The 20,120-nt window shown below is 41.4% G+C and overlaps 1 protein-coding gene across 1 annotated transcript in view; it reads left to right on the top strand.

Moving 5' to 3' along the window:
* Nucleotides 1-911: 911 nt before the first annotated feature.
* Nucleotides 912-20,120, top strand: part of MAST4 (microtubule associated serine/threonine kinase family member 4) — a 292,441-nt gene continuing 273,232 nt past the window's right edge. Inside the window, exon 1 of the mRNA XM_051788337.1 lies at nt 912-1,133. Within this exon, the coding sequence (XP_051644297.1) occupies nt 912-1,133 (222 nt within the window). The remainder of the gene's footprint in view (nt 1,134-20,120) is intronic.

Here is a 20,120-nt window from a genome sequence, read left to right as displayed (position 1 = left end):
TTATATATAATACTAGTACATTAGATGAGAACCTATGTCCTTAGGACAGAAAAAAAGAGAGGATATTTCGAAAATAATATCTTCAAAGAATATAGTAAAAATTGGTAGGTTAACTAGGTTTAAAAGCCATTTAAAGACGAAGGAGTTGTATAGGAGGATTTACAAAAGCTTTCAGATGCTAACTTCTGTGATATGCTTTGGTTTCAATGACTCTGAAAGCTTGGTCACAAATCCCAATGCCTATGCCCGTTTCAAAGTCAAACACCCACAGGGACTTTGTTTGCTGCAAGATCATAACTAGGCATCTGTAGCCTTTCGCAAACGGTAGCAAGCCGGCAAAACTGCTGCGATAAAGTGCTAGTACCTCCGTTTTAAAGGAAGTGAGGAGCGTAGAAAACCCTGATGTGATGTAAAATACCTGCCCCTACTCAACCCCGACAACGCTTGGGACCGGAGCACGGCTCCCTGCGGCACCGCCGAGCGCTCCTGGCCGGCTGGGGGCTCTGGCAGATCGCGCTGCCATCCCCGCTCCGCGGGCTGCCGGGGTCAGGGACCGCCGGCCGCGGGACGTCTCTTCTTCATCCCTCCCTCCCTCCCTCCCGCCTCCTTTCGCAGCGAGGGGCAGCGGGCGGTAAGCCTCATCCCTCAAACCCGCGCCGCGAAGGACCATCACGGTTACCTGCCTCCCTCCCCCGGCTCCGCCGCGCCGGGCCCGCCCTCCGCGGCGCTGGCTCCGCCCGGCCCAGCCCGACCCGCCCCGCCCGTCCGCAGGCACCGCCCGCCACCCGGAGCGCGGTGCCTGGCCCGGCCCGGCCCGGCCCGGGAGCGCCGCTGCCGCGCTACGCTCCGTGGAGCGGGGGACGTGCTGCCGCCGCGGGACGTGCGGGCGGCACCACTCGGAGCCTGCGGCCATGGCGGAGAAAGTTTCGGCGGCTTCGGAGCGGGCGCGAGGCGCCGGCCACGTCGGCTCTTCTTGCTCCGACTCCTCCTCTGGCTCTGAAACTCTCTCCGAGGAGGGGGAGTCCGGCGGCGGGGCGGTGACGGCCCCCGGCGGGGCGACGGCAGCAGCAGAGCGGGCGAGCCCCGGCGGGCGAGCGGAGGACGGCGCCTCGCTGGAGGAGCGGGATGAGGAGGTGCGCGGGGCCGGGGCGGTGGCTGCTGCTTTTCCGCCCCGAGGCACCGGGGGCGCGCCGGGAGCCCCCGCCCAGCGCGGCCGGCCCGCGGTGGGGAGCACTGCGGGCCCACCTGGGGGCAGCCGCTTCGCGTCAGTCTTCCCTGCTAAACCCGAAGCCTTCCTGTGTCTGCTCCCCGCCTCTCGCCCCTTCTGGCTGCCGATATAGAGAGTTGCGGGTTTTTGTATAGAGAGAGGATTTTTTTGTTTCGGGAAAGCTTGGCTTTTTTTTTTTTTTTTTTTTTCCCCTTAGCGTGTCACCTTTGGATAGCGTTTCTCTAAAGCAAACTCTTCGATGTCGGAAGTGATGGGCAAGCCCCTAAACTACAGTAATCCTCTTCTGAGAGCTAATGACAGGCTATGGGTTATGGAGGAGCTCAGTGGGTGATGGATCTGTAGCGTGATACGCGGATACGCGTGTCGTTCCCTCCCTCCCCTCCTGATCGCTGCAATACCTTCTAACTGCAGTCTTAAAACAAAACAACGTGCCCACTGTGTTACAGTAAAGTGACTCTTTTGTGTCTGAGACTTTTTTTTGTTATTTATTTATTGTTGCATGATTCACACTCCTTAAAGCTATTTCGTGCCATGACCCCCAACCAAGTGTATTGTTCTGTCTGACTGCTCTTTTGCTTCTCTTCATCATCTCTTGTGTGTCTTACTTGTGCCTTTTGTTGTGGTCAACTTTTTAATTTACTCTTAGGTGGTGTTTATTCTGTGCCTATGCTGCTGGATGTGCAAATGTTTTTCTCGGAAACCTTGCATCTCTAAAGGAATATCTGTTAAACTGGTTGAAGTTATTTTCAACTAGTTAAGCTGTGGTTGTCAGGAATGTTTGCCTCTGCAGTAATGGCTGTCTACGTAGCTCCTGTTTTCCCCTCCTTCCCCGACGCCTCCTCTGTTAAATTGATACAACTGTAAGACAGCATAGTGACTTGAAACTAAGTACAACTTTCTGTATTCCTCCCTCCCCTTTTTTTTCTAAAATACTGAAACTTAGCTCAGGTTCCTTGGTTCTTTCAACTGCGTGAGCCCACAAAGAGCCGAATGTATTTACAACAAAGTGCATTTATGATAGAAGTAGAATGAATGTGCATATATCCACACAATTTTTATGTGTACAGTTAACTTGCTTTAATCACTAAACTGAGTAGGAGCTCTGTAGCTGCTGTTAGCATGGAGTGCACTAGTAGGTAATTATTTTTTCCTACTTCTCAGCAGGTCTGGTCTGTGTGGGCTTGGGGCTGTGCTTACCACAACTGTGTGGTGTCTAGATGGTTTGGTGCTCAGTTGGTATGCCTGCAAAATACCGTGTAGAAATACACAAAGTGTTCTGTTCAGTTAGCTGAACTCAGAGCCATTGGCAGACTTCTGGCAAAGACTGGTTATTTCTGTGTATGCTTTGGAGATGATTTAAAGGCATTTTTTGAGTTGACAGTATAGGGAAAGCAAGATCAAAAATAACTCAAAATTGAATTCACTGGAATTAGGAAATTCTGTATAGGCAGTCTGATACCTCAGTTGCAATTAGTAATGCTAGAAGATAGCAGCATAAGCTCATATTAATGTAGTGGGAAAATTTGCTTAGAGTATGCAACCTTGTTTGCTCCCTTTTTTTTCTCCTTTGCTAGATTTCTTCATTATCTGAAACCAGACTTTTTTTGTCTGTGATTTTTGTGCTTTAGTTTTGCCTGTCCTTCCATTTTGGTGTAGCCAGCACTTGCAGCTGAATTTCTGCCTACCTGCAGAACCACCTGACAAATCCATTGGTATAATAATTTTTTGTGCAAGGGCACGACAGTGCGTTAGAGTGCAGAAATAAATGAACACATATTAATTGAAAACCGAGAGAGCATCTATTCACATTGAAACTGTTAAGGGTAGTGGAAAAAAGCAAGGCTAAGGTCCAAGATATACGTACAGATGATTTTGGTTTTGCTTTGTGTTCCACCTGCTGAAAGTATAACATTGAGAGAAGTGCTTGAAGATTTCACATTGATATCCTATTTAGTTACTGTCAAATAGTGAAAATATTGATGTACTCTGCAGTGTTCTGTTACTGAGTTCTTTAATTTTATGGATCCTTGGTTCTTGATTTTGCACTGGTAGGTTTCATTTCTCTTCTTGCCCTGTCCTTTTTCTGTTGCCAACATAGCAGAATTAAATCTGTTGTCACAACTGTTTGGTATCCTTCAGGCAGCATTGAAACAGATTGTCCTGCTACCTCTATTGCTACTTTAGCTGTCAGTAAATTCTTCAAGCCATGACATATAAAATATTTTCAAACTAATGGGTAGTTAGAAAACATGCATATTTTCCCATACACATTGCTATTTTGTGTGCTATTTCAGTAGAACTATGTCTTCTTCTGTGACATTATATATGACATACTTGACAACTTGGACTTCGTCTCCTCTTGGACTTCTTTAGACTAAACAACCCCAGTGGCTTTCATCTTTCCCTATAGAATGTGTTTTCAGACATTTGATCATTCTCATTGCTGTCCTGTGGATACTTTCCAGCTGCTCACATCTGTCTGGAAGCATGATTTGAAAAAACAGGATGCCATACTCAGATTTAGGCCTTGCTACTTCTGCTAGGACAGAAAGATTATTTCAGAGATCTCTCAAGGAGTGTTGTTTTTTAAGTAGCCCAGCCTGCTAATTTACAGTTTGTGGTCCATATGAGTTTTATGTCTTTTTCTGAAGAATGATGTGAACATTTCTCCTCTACTAAAAAGAACGGTTCATCTCTGCAGCTCAGTGAAGGAAACTTAATTCTTTTATCTAGGGTAGGTCAGTTTCTTTTATATTCAGAAATTAAACTGTAGAACTGAAAGCATGTTAACTCCTCTAATGGGTATGTCTGAAAGAGTTAATTCCTGGAGGCAAACAGGGAAGGGAGGGGTGGGAAGAGAAAGTACATCACTTTTTTTTATTCCCTGTTGTTATGACTTCATTCTACTGTTGCATACTCACCTTGAAAAAAAATGCTAAAAAATACTTGAAGAAAAGAAATCTCTCATTTCATGTAAGCAAGAAGAAATGATAGTTTACAGGATTATGACTATCAGTTGCTGAAGTGTTTTTGATGTCTTACTCTGAGGTATTAGACACATGAGAATTAAATGTGGCTTTAACATTAACTTCATTTGAGAAGTACTTTGCTGCTGGAACATCTGTGTGGTGAAGTGCTGTGGATAGCAAACGTGAAACACAAATCAATTCAAGCACGTTATTTGCCTATGCTCTTCTGAGGCGAGTGGCTAACAGCTGACAGAGCAGGCAGGATGGAATTGCGTGGTGGTGAAGGGCACTCAAGGCAAATACTTTGTAGACAATGGGTCAGCATGTTCTTGATGCAGTATGGTTGTTTAGTTTTTTTTATTCTGTATTCTCTTCAGAACTCTGTTGAAAAGAATGTTTGGCTGTCAAGGGAGGAGTTGAGACTGGGCAACAGCATGTTTTCTGTTGTAATCTCTCTGCTTCTGCTCTCTGTGGGTAGTTAAAATGGACCAGCATTATGGGGACCAGGATAAGTGCAAAAAACCCCACGATTTTCCTCATGTTGCTTTTTCCTGTGTTTCTATCTTCTCTACGCTAGTTTTTCTTTTGCAAAAATGTGACTATGAACAGGAAACATGTTTTATGAAATTTATTGAGGCAAATGGTGCCAGATATCATTGGCTGTGTTAGTTTCTCTCATTCAGAATGTTTCACAGTCTTGCAGTCCAGCGTGGGATATGCTTTTTTTGTTGGTGGCTTCCAAATCTTAGTATTTTACAGGGTAGGTGAGAGCTCACATGATTTAACCTTGTTTCTTAAAAAGAGGATGAAGGCAACCTGTGGATTCTTTGCCTACATCAGTAATCTCAAGGATCTGAAGGTTAAATTGTGTGTCTTGGAGTTGTCTGTCTTTTCTGTCTGACTCAGGTGATCTCCTGAAAGAGCTCACCTTTCTACAAACCTTGTCACAGTAACTACACATTGCTTACCAAAGTCAGGAAAGATCAGAATTCTTTCAGAGAGAATAATACTTTGCCATATATTACAGCTGTCTTGATCTGAAATGGATCCAATAGCTTCTGAACATTCTAATGTCTTCTGAATTACCATAATGAATCGTCTTCATTATTTTAGATGCTTAAAAAAAACCCCTCAAACTACCTACAAAAAAACAAAAAGGAGGGGGAGAGACTATGGTATTTTGTTCTCAAATAATTTCATTTCTTGATCTGTAAATTAAACGTTTGGCCCTGAAGTAACTGTTTGAGTTTATAAGAGTTGAGATGATGAGCAATGTAAGACAAGATTTCTCATGAAAAATGTCCATTGACCTTTAAAGTTGATTACTGTACATTTTCTCCTACTGTCTAGATAGTGTGTATAATTTATTAAAAAAGATACCTCAATGCACAGAGCAAGAAATATAGAAGCTTTTTCTGTTGCAGCTAACTCTACTCCTGAATCTGCCTTGCTGTTTATGTTGCAATCTGTTGCAGTTTCAGGAGGACTGTGTGGTGAGAATTAATTACTGGGAAGCTAAGATTTTGTTATGAAAGTATTCATAGCAATGTGAAGAGGGTGGTAAAGAATGTATTGCTGTCATCATCATGGCCAGTCTTCACGAACGAAGATTTGGGAAAGGTCTCTACCCACGTTTGCTACAAGCACGCTGGTGATACAGGGCTTTGCAAATGCGGGTAAGGCCTTCGAGCCTGTGCAATGGATTTTTTAGGTGAGACACAGTGTGCGCTGAACTGAGCCCACCCTTTAATCCTGAGGTTCATCTGCCGGGGCCGAGTGAGCTCGGACGGTGGCAGCGAGGTCCTCAGGACGTAGGTTTGTTTAGAGTGACCTTCTCTTAGAGGGATGGCCTTACAGGGCTGACGAGCTCCATCTGCCCGGGTTTAGAGTTGTCTTTCTCTTCTGTGTGTTCTGGGGCTCCCCCTCTCACCTCTCACGATGGCACTGTCCGCACAGGCGAAGCTCCCACTCTCTCGCTCCTTTCCGCGCCCGAGGCCGGGCCCCAGCGCCCGGGGCCAGGCCGCGCCACCACGCACACACCCGGGGCTGGCCCGGGCTTGCACCACCGCGAAGCGCACGTGTATTGCTGTAGAAGCTTATCTTTCACACCGTTGTCCTTTAAGGTATGTCTGCTAGAGAACTACAGATTGTCTGCCAGATCTTCACACCAGCAAAACTGTAGTGTAGTTTGGGAGAGGGGTGGAAATCAAAATACTGTGGGATAAAGTAAACAGAGAGTGTGTGAAGTAATGGCAGTGTTTACATGTGCAACTATATGTAATGGAGATGGTGGTAGTTCTGTCAAAATGTAACTGTGACCTAACTGTAACCTAGTAGTAATGTTTTTGTTACCTCTTTCCCTTCCCCCTTGTCCTGCTGCAGAAGTAACCATGTAATATGCTTGAACTGTGTGGGAGATACTGTAGTTTTTTCTTGTAATTGTTTCAGACTTCCTTGTCTCTGACAGTGATGGATCCTTTGCTGTTGTAGCATACCTGAATGATAGAACTACCTAAAGATGAATAGCCTGATAGCTAGAGTGTGATCCTTAGATCGTACTAAGGAGTAGTGATGCCATCAAAAAAATCTGTTCTTCTCAGGGTTAAAATTATTGCAGTGGGATTAAATAAAACACTTATCTAGCCTGGAGCAGCTGAAAAACTGTTGTTGTGTCATGTCAGCCAGACTAACAGCATTGTTTTTGGTTTTTTAGATATGTTTGTGATAAGATACCTATAAAGTGAAATACTTGACAATTTAAGTGAGTAGGCTGCCTCAAGAGTCATGTAAAACACTTTATTGATTTGCTTCTGGTATGAAAAAATGTATGTTTGTCTAGTACCTTAAACCTTCTATGTGCAGAATAAGCCTTTAAAGGTGCATGCTGTTATATGCCCTTATTATGTCAGAAATACTCTGGGATGCGGAGAGATATGTGGTTGAGGGCTTAATCTAATATGGCCATGTGCTGTTGCCTGAGGTTTGAGATTATCTGTAAAATAGTAATGTTTTCAGCTCATGGACCTTCTTTTCAAGAATTTGGTGGGTATAAATAGGCCTATAACCAGAGCATCTATCTTCCTTCTCAACTGGAATAAGTGAGAACTGAAGAAGCAGAATCATGCATTGAGTTACATATGTCGTTTTATGTGCCAGAGCTATTTAGATACTGAAAATACTTCTGGAAAGAGGTGGGTGAGGACCTGATAACTACAGTCTTCAAAATCTGAACAGGTTTGCAAAAACAGTTGAGGGGGCCTTTTGCACCCTTTAGATTTTTCAGACTGGAGGACACAGTGCTGAGGCCAATATTCAGGATCCCTTAGTATCTCTGTGTCCAACTGTAACATCTCTTCTGAAAAGCTGCAGCTCTGTTGAAGGAGTACAGCCTAAGTCCAGCATAGTCTGCTGTCTTTGACAGTGTTCTGGTTAGATGTAAGCTGCTTTGAACAGAATGTCAGTAACATAACAATGTGGTGATGACTCTTGTACTACTGGGAAGCTCTGTGTGATGGGCTGCTTTGCTAGCAGTAACAGCTCATGTAAAGTTGAGTTTACACAGAGGGATTAGAGAGTCTTGAGGCATAAAATATGAGTTCGGTTAAGCACAGTGCAAATGAGAAGATCCTTGAGCTAGTGAGCTGAGCAGCTAGGTAGCCTTTTACTACAAATTAATTTAATGGGGTAATTTCCTCTTGGTTTTGTTGTAAATTATGCACTCTGTCCCCCCATTCCCAAAGCACAACTGTGCTCAAAGATTGCAATACTGAAGCATTAATACTTATCAAATACCTGATTTCTGATCTGTTTGTGTTACGTGGAGCTGGCTAACATTAACCAGCAATTCTCCTCTGTACAAGGCATGAGAAAAATATACTTACCCTAGTTTTAGAGGCAAAATTCTGAAATGCAGAATTGGGGGACTTATGAAAAGTGGCATGATGACTCTGAAAAGATGACTAATGTGAACTGAGTCCTTAAAGTTTTCTGCTACAGCTTTTTCAAGCAAAATTGTTCTGACACCAGGCTGGAGTTTTTCTCTTATGTCCATTATGACAAATCAGATGCTGGTTATTAGGAACTTTAGTAATGCAGGGTCTTTGTGTTCTGTTCTGCTGCTGGGTTAGAAACTAACTTGCTTGGGCTTTGTCTTAAGAGAAATACTAGTCTTTTTAACAGCTTGATAAGTGAAAGAGGAAAGGATGTAGAGTAATTTTTTTGTTTGTTTCTGGTTGATTTTTGTTTGTTTGTTTGTTTTTTATTGGTATGGTACTAAGCACAGCAGCATTCTAGCTTGTGTTGAGAGCTTCTCAGTGTGATGGTATCACCAGCAGTATTGTGCCATTGCTAAACCCCTTTAAGAACAGTGATGTGAGCTTGAAATACTCTGCAGTCTAAGACACACACCCTGTACATCCCATTTTTATAATTTATTGCTTCAGCCTTTAAATGTGTGTTTTATCAGTTCTTCTCTTTCAGCTGTGGAGTTTAAAATTCTTTTTGAAATGTTTTAATAGTTGGGTGGTGTAGTGGTATTGGGTTTTAAGATACATGACTTATGAGAGACTGGTGCTTAAAGTCATAAAGTGCTGATGGCTCTTTTTGTTGTAGTAGAGAAGAAGAAAAAAAAATGTAGGTATTTGGGGGCAAGGTAGGTGAAAAGGTGAGAAACACGGGGGAGTGGTGGCAAATGAGCTCTGCTTTGAAATCTAGACAGGAACCTGTTTTAGCTTTTGGTTTATGGAGCCAAGTAGTTTTACTTACACTTTCCTGTCTAAAAGGCATGCTCTCATCAAACTTTCCAGCTGAAAGATTGTCCAGCTTCAGCCAGGGGGCAGTGGGATGAATACCATACCTTCCTTTACAAATGTAACTAAGCCGATGAATTTGTGTTGTTCAGAAGTGAACTGCAAGTATATCAAGGGTTAAAGCTCAAGTGTTCAACTATATAAACACCCTGGTTACCCTTGCCATAGGTTTCTTTACTGAGTACTTAAAATTTCAGTTGGGAACCAGGGATGAATGCAAGACTTTTTTCTTAACCAATAACATGTACAGTCTTGAACTAGAAAAAGAGAAATTTCTTTTTTCTTTTCTGATCAAACAGCTCTGGAAGTGACTTTCAGGAAAAGCAAAAAAACCCCAATGACATGCAAGCTATGAAAAAGGTCTTCCAAAATTACTAAGTGTGTATGAAAATAACTGATTACAGAATGACAACTTGTACAGCGAGGAAAGATGAATTCATTGTTGCCCGGCATAGAAACTTCTGTATTAGATACAGTTTACAGTGTTTTATTGTAACAACTGTGTGTATATAAATATATTCTTTTTATATTTATTTATATATTTTTTATTTCAGAGGATGCTTGTATACTGAGTGACAAACTTCCTTTGTGAGGCCATGCTGCCATGGTAGTGGCTCTGTATAATTATTTGCACCTGGACTGTTAATGATCCCATTTTTTTAATAGCCTTGCAATCCTGAGGAAGAGAGCTGGAGGTGAATGGAGCAGATAAACTACTGCACTAAACTGCTAATTGGATTTTCATTGTTACCTCAGGAAACTTTTACTAGAATATAATGATGCTGTAGTTATGGCTCAGTCATTGTAAAGCTGTTATTCAGGCCGTATAACAAAAATGCCTCGGATGACTTTCATGCTGTGTTTCAGGTTTTGTGCCTAGTACATGACAGGGAAGGGAAGGGCAAATCTGATATATTTTGTTCTGGACTAGCTAACAGAATAGGTTGTTTACAAAAGGTCACAGGGAAATCCTGTAGCTCAATTGGATCTTTATAATTTTGATGAGTAGATGGGTAATGTAAAGCTTCTGCATGTGTTTTAATTTATCAGAGGTTCCTTCCTCTTACCATTTGTTCATATACTCGTGGCGTTAATACATTACCCTAGTGGAAAACACATTCCAGAGTTAAAGATGTAGTTGATTTCCTTGGAGCAGCTCTGCAACAAGCAGAATACTGCATAATGAATTGGCTGTACATACATTTAGAAAATGTGGTTCTAAGTTACAGTCTGATTAGCTGAAGCAGCAAGGAACTAACCTTGGGCATATGACTTATTCACTATTGAGGAGCACGGACAGTCATTGACTTTCTTGAGTTTCATTGAGTTCTTGAGTTTACTGAACCACAGTGTATTGGAATTATGGTGTGGGCTCAGGGTTGCTGAATTATACTGAGAGGATGTATGTACACTCACACTGACTATGTGTTAAGGTAGTTGCATGGAGCTGTTTAAAAGATGTGGAGATGTAGTACTTAGGGATGTAGTTTAGTGGTGCAGTTGACAGGCTGGGTTAATGGTTGGCTCTGATGATTTTAAAGGTCTTTTCCAACTTCAGTGATTCTATGGTTCTATGAAAGAAGACACGAATTAAAGAATATCACAGAATCACAGAATATGCTGGATTGGAAGGGACCCACAAGGATCCAACTCCTCACCCTGCACAGGACCATTCCCAAGAGTCACACCATGTGCCTGAGAGTATTATCCAAATGCTTCTCAAACTCTGTCAGGCTTGGTGCTGTGACCAGCTCTCTGGGGAGCCTGTTCCAGTACCCCCTCTCTGGGTGAAGAACCTTCTAGTAATATCCAACCTAAACCTTCCTTGACACAACATAAGGCCATTCCCTTAGATTCTGTCACTGGTCACCACAGAGAAGAGCCTCCTCCCCTTCATGAGGAAGTTGTAGATTACAGTGAGATCTCCCCTCAGTCTCCTCTTCTCCAGGCTGAACACAACAAGTGACCTCAGCCGCTCCTCATACAGCTTCCCCTCAAGGCCCTTCACCATCTTCATTGCCCTCCTTTGGACACTTTCTGATGGCTTAATATCTTTCTTATATTGTGGCACCCAAAACTGCACACAATATTTGATGTGAGACCACACCAGTGCAGAGCAGAGCGGGACAATCCCCTCCCTCGACTGACGATGCTTTGCCTGATGCCCCCCAGGACACGGTTGTCCCTCCTGGCTGCCAGGGCACTGCTGACTCATATTCAACTTGCCCTCAACCAAGACTCCCAGGTCCCTTTCAGTGGCACTGCTTTCCAGCATCTCACTCCACAGTCTGTACGAACATCCAGTGTTGCCCCATCCCAGATGAAGAATTTGGCACTTTTCACTTGTTGAACTTCATAGGGTTGGTGATTGCCCAGCCCTCTAATTTGTCAAGGTCTCTCCAGGCCTTCCAGGCCTTCAAGGGAGTCAACAGCTCCTCCAATATCTGTAGTGGTGTACAATACTATCACTATACTGAGTATTACCTTCCCTCCTGGCAACTATTTTTGCGGTCTCCCCTGGTTTGTTTCCACCCAAACTCAGCATGCATAGTTTTAAGCTCTCATCAGAGGTGATAACTAGTGACTGAAAATTGAAGCAACTGAAACTTTAAGGTTTACATTCAAACAGCAGTAGTCCTACAGTTAAAGTAGGGTAAAGATGTGAGAGGAGGAGGAGGAAGAGAGAGGTTAGGTTAAGGAAAGTATAATGAGATGCAGTAGAGGAAAAAGTTCTCCATAGTGTTCAATAATCTGTCTGCTTCTGTTACTATTAGCATCGTGTTAACAGGACCGTCGGACACAAATTGAAGGAAGAAATATGTTAAAAATAGTCAAAGACTTAAAGCCACACTATCACGTGTTTTATGCGTAAGCTTATTTGAGGGTGAGGAAAAATACATCTCAACTTTGGTGTGTTGGTTAGCCACTCAAACAGCAGGGAGGTGCAAGCCCTGCATTACCTCACCTGCATGCTGCCCAAGAGAGCGGCTGTGCCAGAAACCGTGGCATCGTATACCTTGTGCACAACAGAGGAATAGCCTTGCACTTAAACATGCCGTGGTGACTTACAAGTAGGTAGAGACAGGTTTTATAGCAGTAGGAGCTAAAGCACTTTCATTCCAGGTGTGCTTTCCCAGTAAGACTCTCATAAGTAGTGTGTTTTTTTGATGTGGTAATTAAATTGAGAAAATTGCAGAAACTGCAGATGAAAAATGTAGATATATTAACTCATAAATCAGTCAGTGGAAAACAAAGACAGAATTGGAATGAGCAAACTAAACATCTTGGAGGACCTGGGCTTTAATCCAGGACAAGTTGGGAGTGTTTTTCAAGGTAAGGGTGTGTTAGTATCTCACCCATGTCTAGTTGCACTTAGTGAAATCTTCCATGCTTTTTGACTTTCTTTAGAAGAAAAAAACCCTACTGCTATTATTAAAAAAATATTTCCATGCTAGTGATCTATTTGTTATTAATGCTTTTCCTTTAATTCTTTCCTTTTGGGAGCTTTAGTAGATTGTGTTGCAGAAAGTAATTTTGGCACTAAAACTTCGTATGTACAGCTTCTGGAAAAACACTAGCCTGATCCCTGGGCTTGATGACCTGGTACACTGGCAGTTGTACAGGAGCTAGGTAAGCCTCAGGGCTTGTTAGAGGCTGGTAGAAGCCTTGCTGGCTTGGGTATTGATGGTGTTGCCCCATTTAGCCACCTGAAGTTCGTGATTGGGCCTGGCATAATACGTGCTGAGTTTCAGGCAGCAGTTGATTCATGGACAGTTTTTTCTGCATAAGCTTAAGTGTGTCTGCAAGAGCTGCCATTACAGCTTCAGTTATACTGCAGACACTAAATCATTTCAGTTGAAATTTCTGATGGGGTGTGGTGTTTTTCATTAGTCATTAATCCCACTGTCCTCACTGGTTATTGCTGAGGTAAAGTGCTTTCATGAGAGATTTAACAGATGGTTAGTCTGTTAATCCTTTCTGTTTAGATTTGAGTTTGGTAATCCACCTCCTAGATGCCTTGCCTATCTAAGGCTATGTTTTCTGTCTGCCTTAATTTTTTTGAGTAGGAACTTTCTTCCTACCTGTGGTTAGTCTTTGGCAGCTTCTTCCTTATGTTTAGGGTTTTGCCTTTAAATAGACTTGCCCAGTCTCCTAGGAAACAAAGCAATACCACTGTGCGTGATTTTAATTCTTAAAGATGTTATATGTTTGTAAACAAACATGGAAAAATACACAGTCTTCCCTATACTTTAGCAAGTGTGGAAAGTACAATGGCTTGGCCTGTTATCGCTTCTGATGGTACTGCTAACAGATGCCTCCTGCAGTTTGCTGTAGATAACTGTGCAATGTCTCTACTTGTTCTGATAGTAACCAAATAAAGCCAGTTAAGCTGCTTCAATAAACCTGTGGGCAAAAGACATCCCATAACAATAGATGTTTGTTTACCCTAAGTATAAAGCTAGATCCTAAGATTGGAGGACTCCCCTGAAACCACACACTTTTAGTGCACACATGTAGCAGATAATTGATCTTCAGTGGTTTAATGATACTTACATACTAGAAACCTTCAGAAGAAACTTTTTTTTTTAATATTACTGGACATATATTGACAGATGTATGTAAAAATATGTGGTATGGCTGAATTAATTTCCTGTAGTGCTTGAAGAATTATAACTCTTCCTGCGGGATTTTTATAAGCATAAGCATCTACTTTAAAGATCCAAATAATGTAAGCGAAAGTGGTGTGGGGGGGAAATGACTTTGAAGGTTTTATCCTACAGACATAGCACTTAAAATAATTCTGGTAACTGCATTTGCAGAAGATGTATTAGAAGGCCTTCTGAAGTTTGAGTAGCATCCTGTACATCGGTGATCACTTCAGCACAGCTCCTGAGTTTTTGGGGTTATAGCTCGGCACTATATAACTAACCACTAAAGCACTTGGAAGGCTTTTATAACAAGACTTTATCAAAACTGTCGTTGTCTGGTTTAATTTATTGTGCTCATCATGCATACTCGAGTATTCTTGCCTGTTGGCTCTTGCTTAAGTGCATCTTTGTGGATGTGTGGACACAAAATGTAAGGTCATGTAAAATGTCATGAGGCAAACCCAGTGTTGGATGGAGGTAACACAAGTGAGTTGAGCCTTCATTGCTTGGCTCTTGGTTACATATAGATGTAATGCTGCTAGTTTCGAGGCTTCCTAGTATCTGGCTGAAATTGTCACAGGCTGAAACTCTACTCAGTTTGCAAATATATGTGTGTGTGTATATATATATATATATATATGTATTCTTTCCTGAATGCAACCCTATAAGCTCATGCTGGGTTTACAGTTAAATGTGTTTAGCTCTTCAAACATCCACATTGATAACCAGTACTGGGCTTTTGGCTTCCCAGTTATAAATTTTTTTTTTCCGCTAAGTGTGCCTGGTGGTGTTGCCATTCCAAGAAATTACTTCAATCTTTTTGTAATATCTGCATATCTTATGAGTAGTAAAGTTGAAACAAGATAATGTTCTGTCTGCAGAGCTGTTGAAAGTGGCCACTGATGTTGGTTTCCAAATGATGCCAGTACTGCCACTGAAATAAGGAGTGGTCTGTGAGTGTTTTGTTATTTGCAATAGGTATGCAATTATGTCACTACTCCTTTAGGGAAGAGCTGTGCATGAAACAGTATGTTTGGAATGTCACTTAAGTTATGTGTAAAATGTTTTTCTAGCTTTTTCTCCCCCTGAAGTCCCCAACTGTATATAGGGAAGTGGGTACTGCTGAGTTCTGTAGAGCTGAACATAAGTGTGTTCAGGTATGTGACTTTAACAGCTATTCCTGTAGCACTACAGGGTATGTTTGTTTGTCAGTTGTCATCTTGTAAGAAGAAAAATCTGTGTTTCGAAAACTGCTAATTGTAAACAGCGACATCAATACTGATTTCATAATACAGTGTTACGTTTGAACTGGGTGCATCTCCAAAGTGAGATGTACCTTTACTGTGTGAAAAGGTAAGACTATTCTATTTTATTTAGGGAGAAGACAAAATAATACTATAGATAATGTGTAATAGATGAGAGCTTGAAAAAATTTGATTATCTCTCATAGTCTCTCAGTTATTACTGCAGCCTCACTGCTGCCTGTTGGTTGATCTACGTGAAGATATAACTTCCTTTTCTACTACAACGGGGCAGGATTACGTTAATAAATGGGGTAAGTTGAGAGGTCTTTAAAAATCAAATCAATATTTAGAGTGTACACTTTTATTTCAACGAATTTTTGAAAAACATGTGTTGAATTTGTCTAAGGTGGATGTTATAAGTATCTTAAGAGTTGTAGTATGTGGCATGGGAACATAGCATTAATTAAAACCTTTTTTTTATGGTTTTAATTTAACTTATTTAATTTAATTTTTAGCTTTATAAAGAAAAATTACCAGAAAAAGCCTATAATATGGCAAAAGTTGAGGGTTTACCTGTTCTGAAGCTGGATTCACTGACCATCTTATTGCCAAGGATTTAAAATTTTTTACTCAAATTAATCAACCTTGTTAATGGATACTTCTGTATGGGTTTAGGATTTGAGTTTCATTGAGGCCAGAATCACACTGTAATTTTATATGAAGATTGAGGATGCTGTGACTAGTTGCATTAAGGTATTTTTTTCTCTTAATAGGTGTGCTCTCAGGAGAGGTACAAGAAAGCCATCTGTTTTTCCATGGTTCTCTTGATTGTAAACTGGCTTTCTGCAGGAGGTCAAGGGCAAGCTTAAAAGAATGTTGCAGTGGTAAACTAAGGAACCTGCAGTGCGGACCTTGTGTTTGAGGTTATCTGTGGTGGTGTGCAGCACGCTGGCCTGAGGTTGTCCAGTGTGATGACTTGATTCCATGTTCATGTGGCATGATGAATATATGCAGCCATGCACCTGCATGGAGTTGTGATTTGCTGCCTTCATTTTTTTACTCTATGCCTGGCTTCAGCCTTGAGCACTTAGTAGTGTGGCTGATTTATCAGCTGTGTTATAGCTCTGGTATAGGTTTAAGCCTCTACAGAATTGGTTTTGTAGAGATGGCTTTTTTCCTTCCCTGTATTTTTAGTTTATTTTTCTCCACACTAGTTTTTGCTACTTTTATCTCCTGTGGGTGATGATTCTTGCCTTAATTCAGCCACCAATGCTTCTTTCCTTAGATGAATTATCTAAGCTTTTTTCTGTGTAGTAGAATTCTTTATTGATGCTTCAATTCCAGAGGTATATGTGTTCAGTTGGATGCTGAAGTTGGTTATCTTTGTTTAAAAGATATTGTAGAGGTGGAGAGGTAAGTACTTTTTACAAGTAAAGCAAGAGTTATCTTTACTTAAAAACAAAGAGGAAGAAGAACAGTTGGCTTACTTGCATTGACCTAATTTAATGATTTTGATGGAATACAGCTAGTTTAGCTGCCATGTCAGTAGCAAGTTCTTACGTACATACCCATAAGGTAAGTTTTTGACCAGAAGATATGCAGGTGCTAGCAGGTGTTTTGCCTTCAAACTGTTTAAATCTGTGTGTTAAATCTGTGTTTAAACTGTTTAAACTGTGTTTAAACTGTTCAAGTCTGTGTGGTTGTATGAGCGACCTAAAAAAAAAAAAAGTATGGGAGTCTGGAAAGGGTTATGGGTTTAACTTTTTTGGGGATTGTTTGGTTTTGGGGTTTTTTTGGTTAATTTTTGGATCTTGTGCACTGTGTAATTACTTTCTAGGATGTGGATTAGCATATCACCTCTGTATCAGTAATTTCATCTGTTAAAGAGCTGCCATGCTTAGAAGTCTTTTCATAGTAGCATTATGCTTCTAGTGAGGCATTGTTTATTCTCCTCTAGTCTCACAATCTGAATCAAAATAGTTTCTCCTTTCTGCTTAGCAGTGGTTTTGTGGTATGTAGACCAAGGAGGAATGCATTTATTATCTATAATCACTGTGCTATAAGAAGATGATGAATTTTGAATGCAAGTCAGTCAAGTTTTAGTTCTTGGTAACAATACAGACATTGAAATCTCTGCTGCTGTTTTTTTCCTTTGACAAGATATGCATTCATTGAAAATAGGGCATAGGAGAGCGAAGGAAGCTACTGGTAAAATTTTGCTGACAGCTGATAACTGTTTTTCTTCAGGTAATGCAGTTAAGAAAGGCTGCTGAGAGAAGGGCCAGTTGTTACCAGTATCTAACTGCAGTATCCAAATTTTTTACCATACCAGTAACTGGCTTGTTATGTAAGGTCATAGTGTTATCAAGAGTAAGAATGGTGTGTCGTAAAAAAAATATGTACCCACTGCATGAATGATATTTTGTTGAACTTGAAGAACCTGCTGAAGTAACCTTCGCTACTGCTGATTACCAGTAGTCTGGTATAGCTGCTGTTGTGGGTTTCAGTTACTTGAAGTTTATTTCCTATTGTCATTGGTTTTTGACTGCAATAATTAAAGAGAAGGGGGGAAAAAAATCTGTCCGTTTTATGTGACTAAATTGCAGGAATTCCCAAAATTCTCTTGCAAGGATTGTTGTCCAGGCATCTGTGGTCTCAAGATTGTCAGTAAAAAGGAAAAGCAGTTTGATGCACAGTTTCATCTATTCAAGCTGTTTTTAGTTTAGGGGACACTTCAGATATTTGAGATACTGGGCATCTGTCAAGCCAGCCGCTGAATTGAAGATTTTTTCCAGAAACTTCTCTTTTGCATTGCAGAGAGAATACCTGTAAAAGAAGAAACAGAAAAAAAAAAGAGATTGCTTGTAAAATTTCTGAGTTTTCAGATTGATTACCTTGCCAAATTTGAGTCTCACTGTTTGAGAAGGTATACTGATGTCAATTGACTGAGCTTTTCTTTTCTTCCTTATCTGTCTGTTCTCTGCTTGCCCAAACACATTAGTTGTCTTTATAAGTTGTCTTTTTTCAGTATCCTCAGACAAAGACTTAGCCAGTGTGTATGTCACCTGAGGTTTTGGATGGTGGTACTTATTCCCAAATATGCATATTAAAGGGGAGTGTATGGCTGTATGTGGAATGCATGTTTAAGCATCGCTGTTTATCTAACAAATAGTAAGTGGACCAACTTCATAGTAGGGCCAAACTGCTGTTTGTGCAAACAACTGCTATTTGTTCTACCCTAGTGCTAACCTTTTTTCATAAAGCACTTAGTGATACACAGCAGATGGAACAGATTCAAATGCGTTCATATGCATGACTGGCTAATGGAACAGTGATATTCCTCGAATAAAACTCTATTATCTGTTTGCTTCTGATTAAATGTTCAGTTTGTTTCTTGCTTGACCACAGTTGAGAATTCTTAAAATGAGTGAATATTTGAAGTTCAAAAGCATCAGGACGGGTTCCTAACTTACCATTACCATTACCATTACTGAGCCAAATTACAGTATTATGAATTTCTCTCAATAGTCAAGTCTCTTTATATGAAACACTGTCGTTCAAATTGTCTATCCTTTGGTGACAACATATTAAAAACAGCATCCTACAGTCCTCTGAAGAATCCTTAGGGTTTTCCTTCAAGAAAAACAAGGACTGATTTGATGGAAACAATCAAGAGATCCAGGAATTGCTGAGGAAGAAGAAAGAGATCTGCTCACCAAGCACACCTTGCACTGCCATCCTGTCATGTGAGAAAAGCAGCCTTTTGTCTTGCATGCAGCAAGCTCCAACAGAAACTTCGTGACATCCAGAACAGGTGGTGGATTGATCTAGCTGAAAAAACTCAATTATGCGCAGATACGGGTGATCACAGAGGATTCTATGAGGCCCTGAAAACAACACACGGGCCTACATAGCAGGTCCAAAGCCCTCTGCTCGGCGCAGATGGTCAAATGCTTCTCACAGATAAAATCTCTGTTCTGAATCGATGGTCTGAACATTTTCAGACTCTTTTCAGTATTGACCATGTAGTTCAAGGCTCAGCAATTCAGTACATTACACAACAACCAGTGAAGAATGAATTGGATATTGGCCCTACTATGGGAGAAACCCTCAAGGCAATACAGCAGGTGAAAACTGGCAAGGCAGCTGGGGTTGATGGAATTCCACCTGAAGTCTGAAAGCACGGGAGCCAAGCACTCCATGATAAATTCCACGAGTTTGTGGTGTGCTATTGGGAACTAGGTGAACTACCATCAGATCTTCGTGATGCAGTCATTATCACTTTGTATAAGAAGAAAGGAATTAAATCAGACTGTTCAAATTACCGTGGTATTACTCTGCTCTCCATTGCTGGCAAAATCCTTGCAAGAATACTTTGAACAGACTAATACCCGCTATAGCAGAAGAACTACCTGAAAGTGTGGTTTCAGAGCCAACAGAAGTACCACAGACATGGTATTTGTTCTCAGACAACTGCAAGACAAGTGTAGGGAACGGAACAAAGGTCTCTATGTAACCTTTGTTGATCTCACCAAGGCTTTCAATACTGTGAGCGGAAAAGGTCTATGGCAGATTTTGGAACGTTTAGGATGTCCCCCCAAGTTCCTTAAAATGATCATCTCGCTCCATGAGGATCAGCACGGCTGAGTCAGATGTGGCAATTCACTTTCTGAGCCCTTTCTAATAAGGAATGGTGTGAAACAAGGCTGCGTTCTTGCACCAACCCTATTCACAGTCTTTTTCAAGCATGATGCTCCAAAGGGCCATGGCAGACCTCAATGAGGAAGATGGTATCTACATCCAGTATCATACTGATGGAAGCCTATTCAACCTAAGGCAACTGAAGGCCCATATAAGGCCTTAAACCATCTTGTCCATGAGCTGCTTTATGCTGCCGCCCTCGTTGCCCACACAGAAGTAGCTCTGCAGTGTTTAACATCCTGCTTTGCAGAGGCTGCTGAGCTTTTTGGGCTGGAAGTCAGCTTGAAGAAGACAGAAGTTTTCTATCAACCTGCACCTCAGGAAGTCTTCCATCATCCCCATATCACCATTGGCCAATCAGAGCTCAAGTCAGTCCAGCAGTTTAATTACCTCGGTAGCCTCATCTCCTTGGATGGTAAGATTGACGGAAAGATAGACAACAGGTTAGCAAAGGCATATAGAGCTTTTGGAAAAGTCCATAAAAGAGTTTGGCAGAATAAACACTTGAAGAAAAGTATGAA

This window comes from Manacus candei, unplaced genomic scaffold, assembly GCF_025592945.1.
Source record: "Manacus candei isolate 608988 ecotype Guabito, Panama unplaced genomic scaffold, ASM2559294v1 h1tg000024l, whole genome shotgun sequence".
Taxonomy (NCBI): domain Eukaryota; kingdom Metazoa; phylum Chordata; class Aves; order Passeriformes; family Pipridae; genus Manacus; species Manacus candei.
Note: the sequence above shows the minus strand (reverse complement) of the source record. Positions and strands in the feature narration are given on the sequence as shown.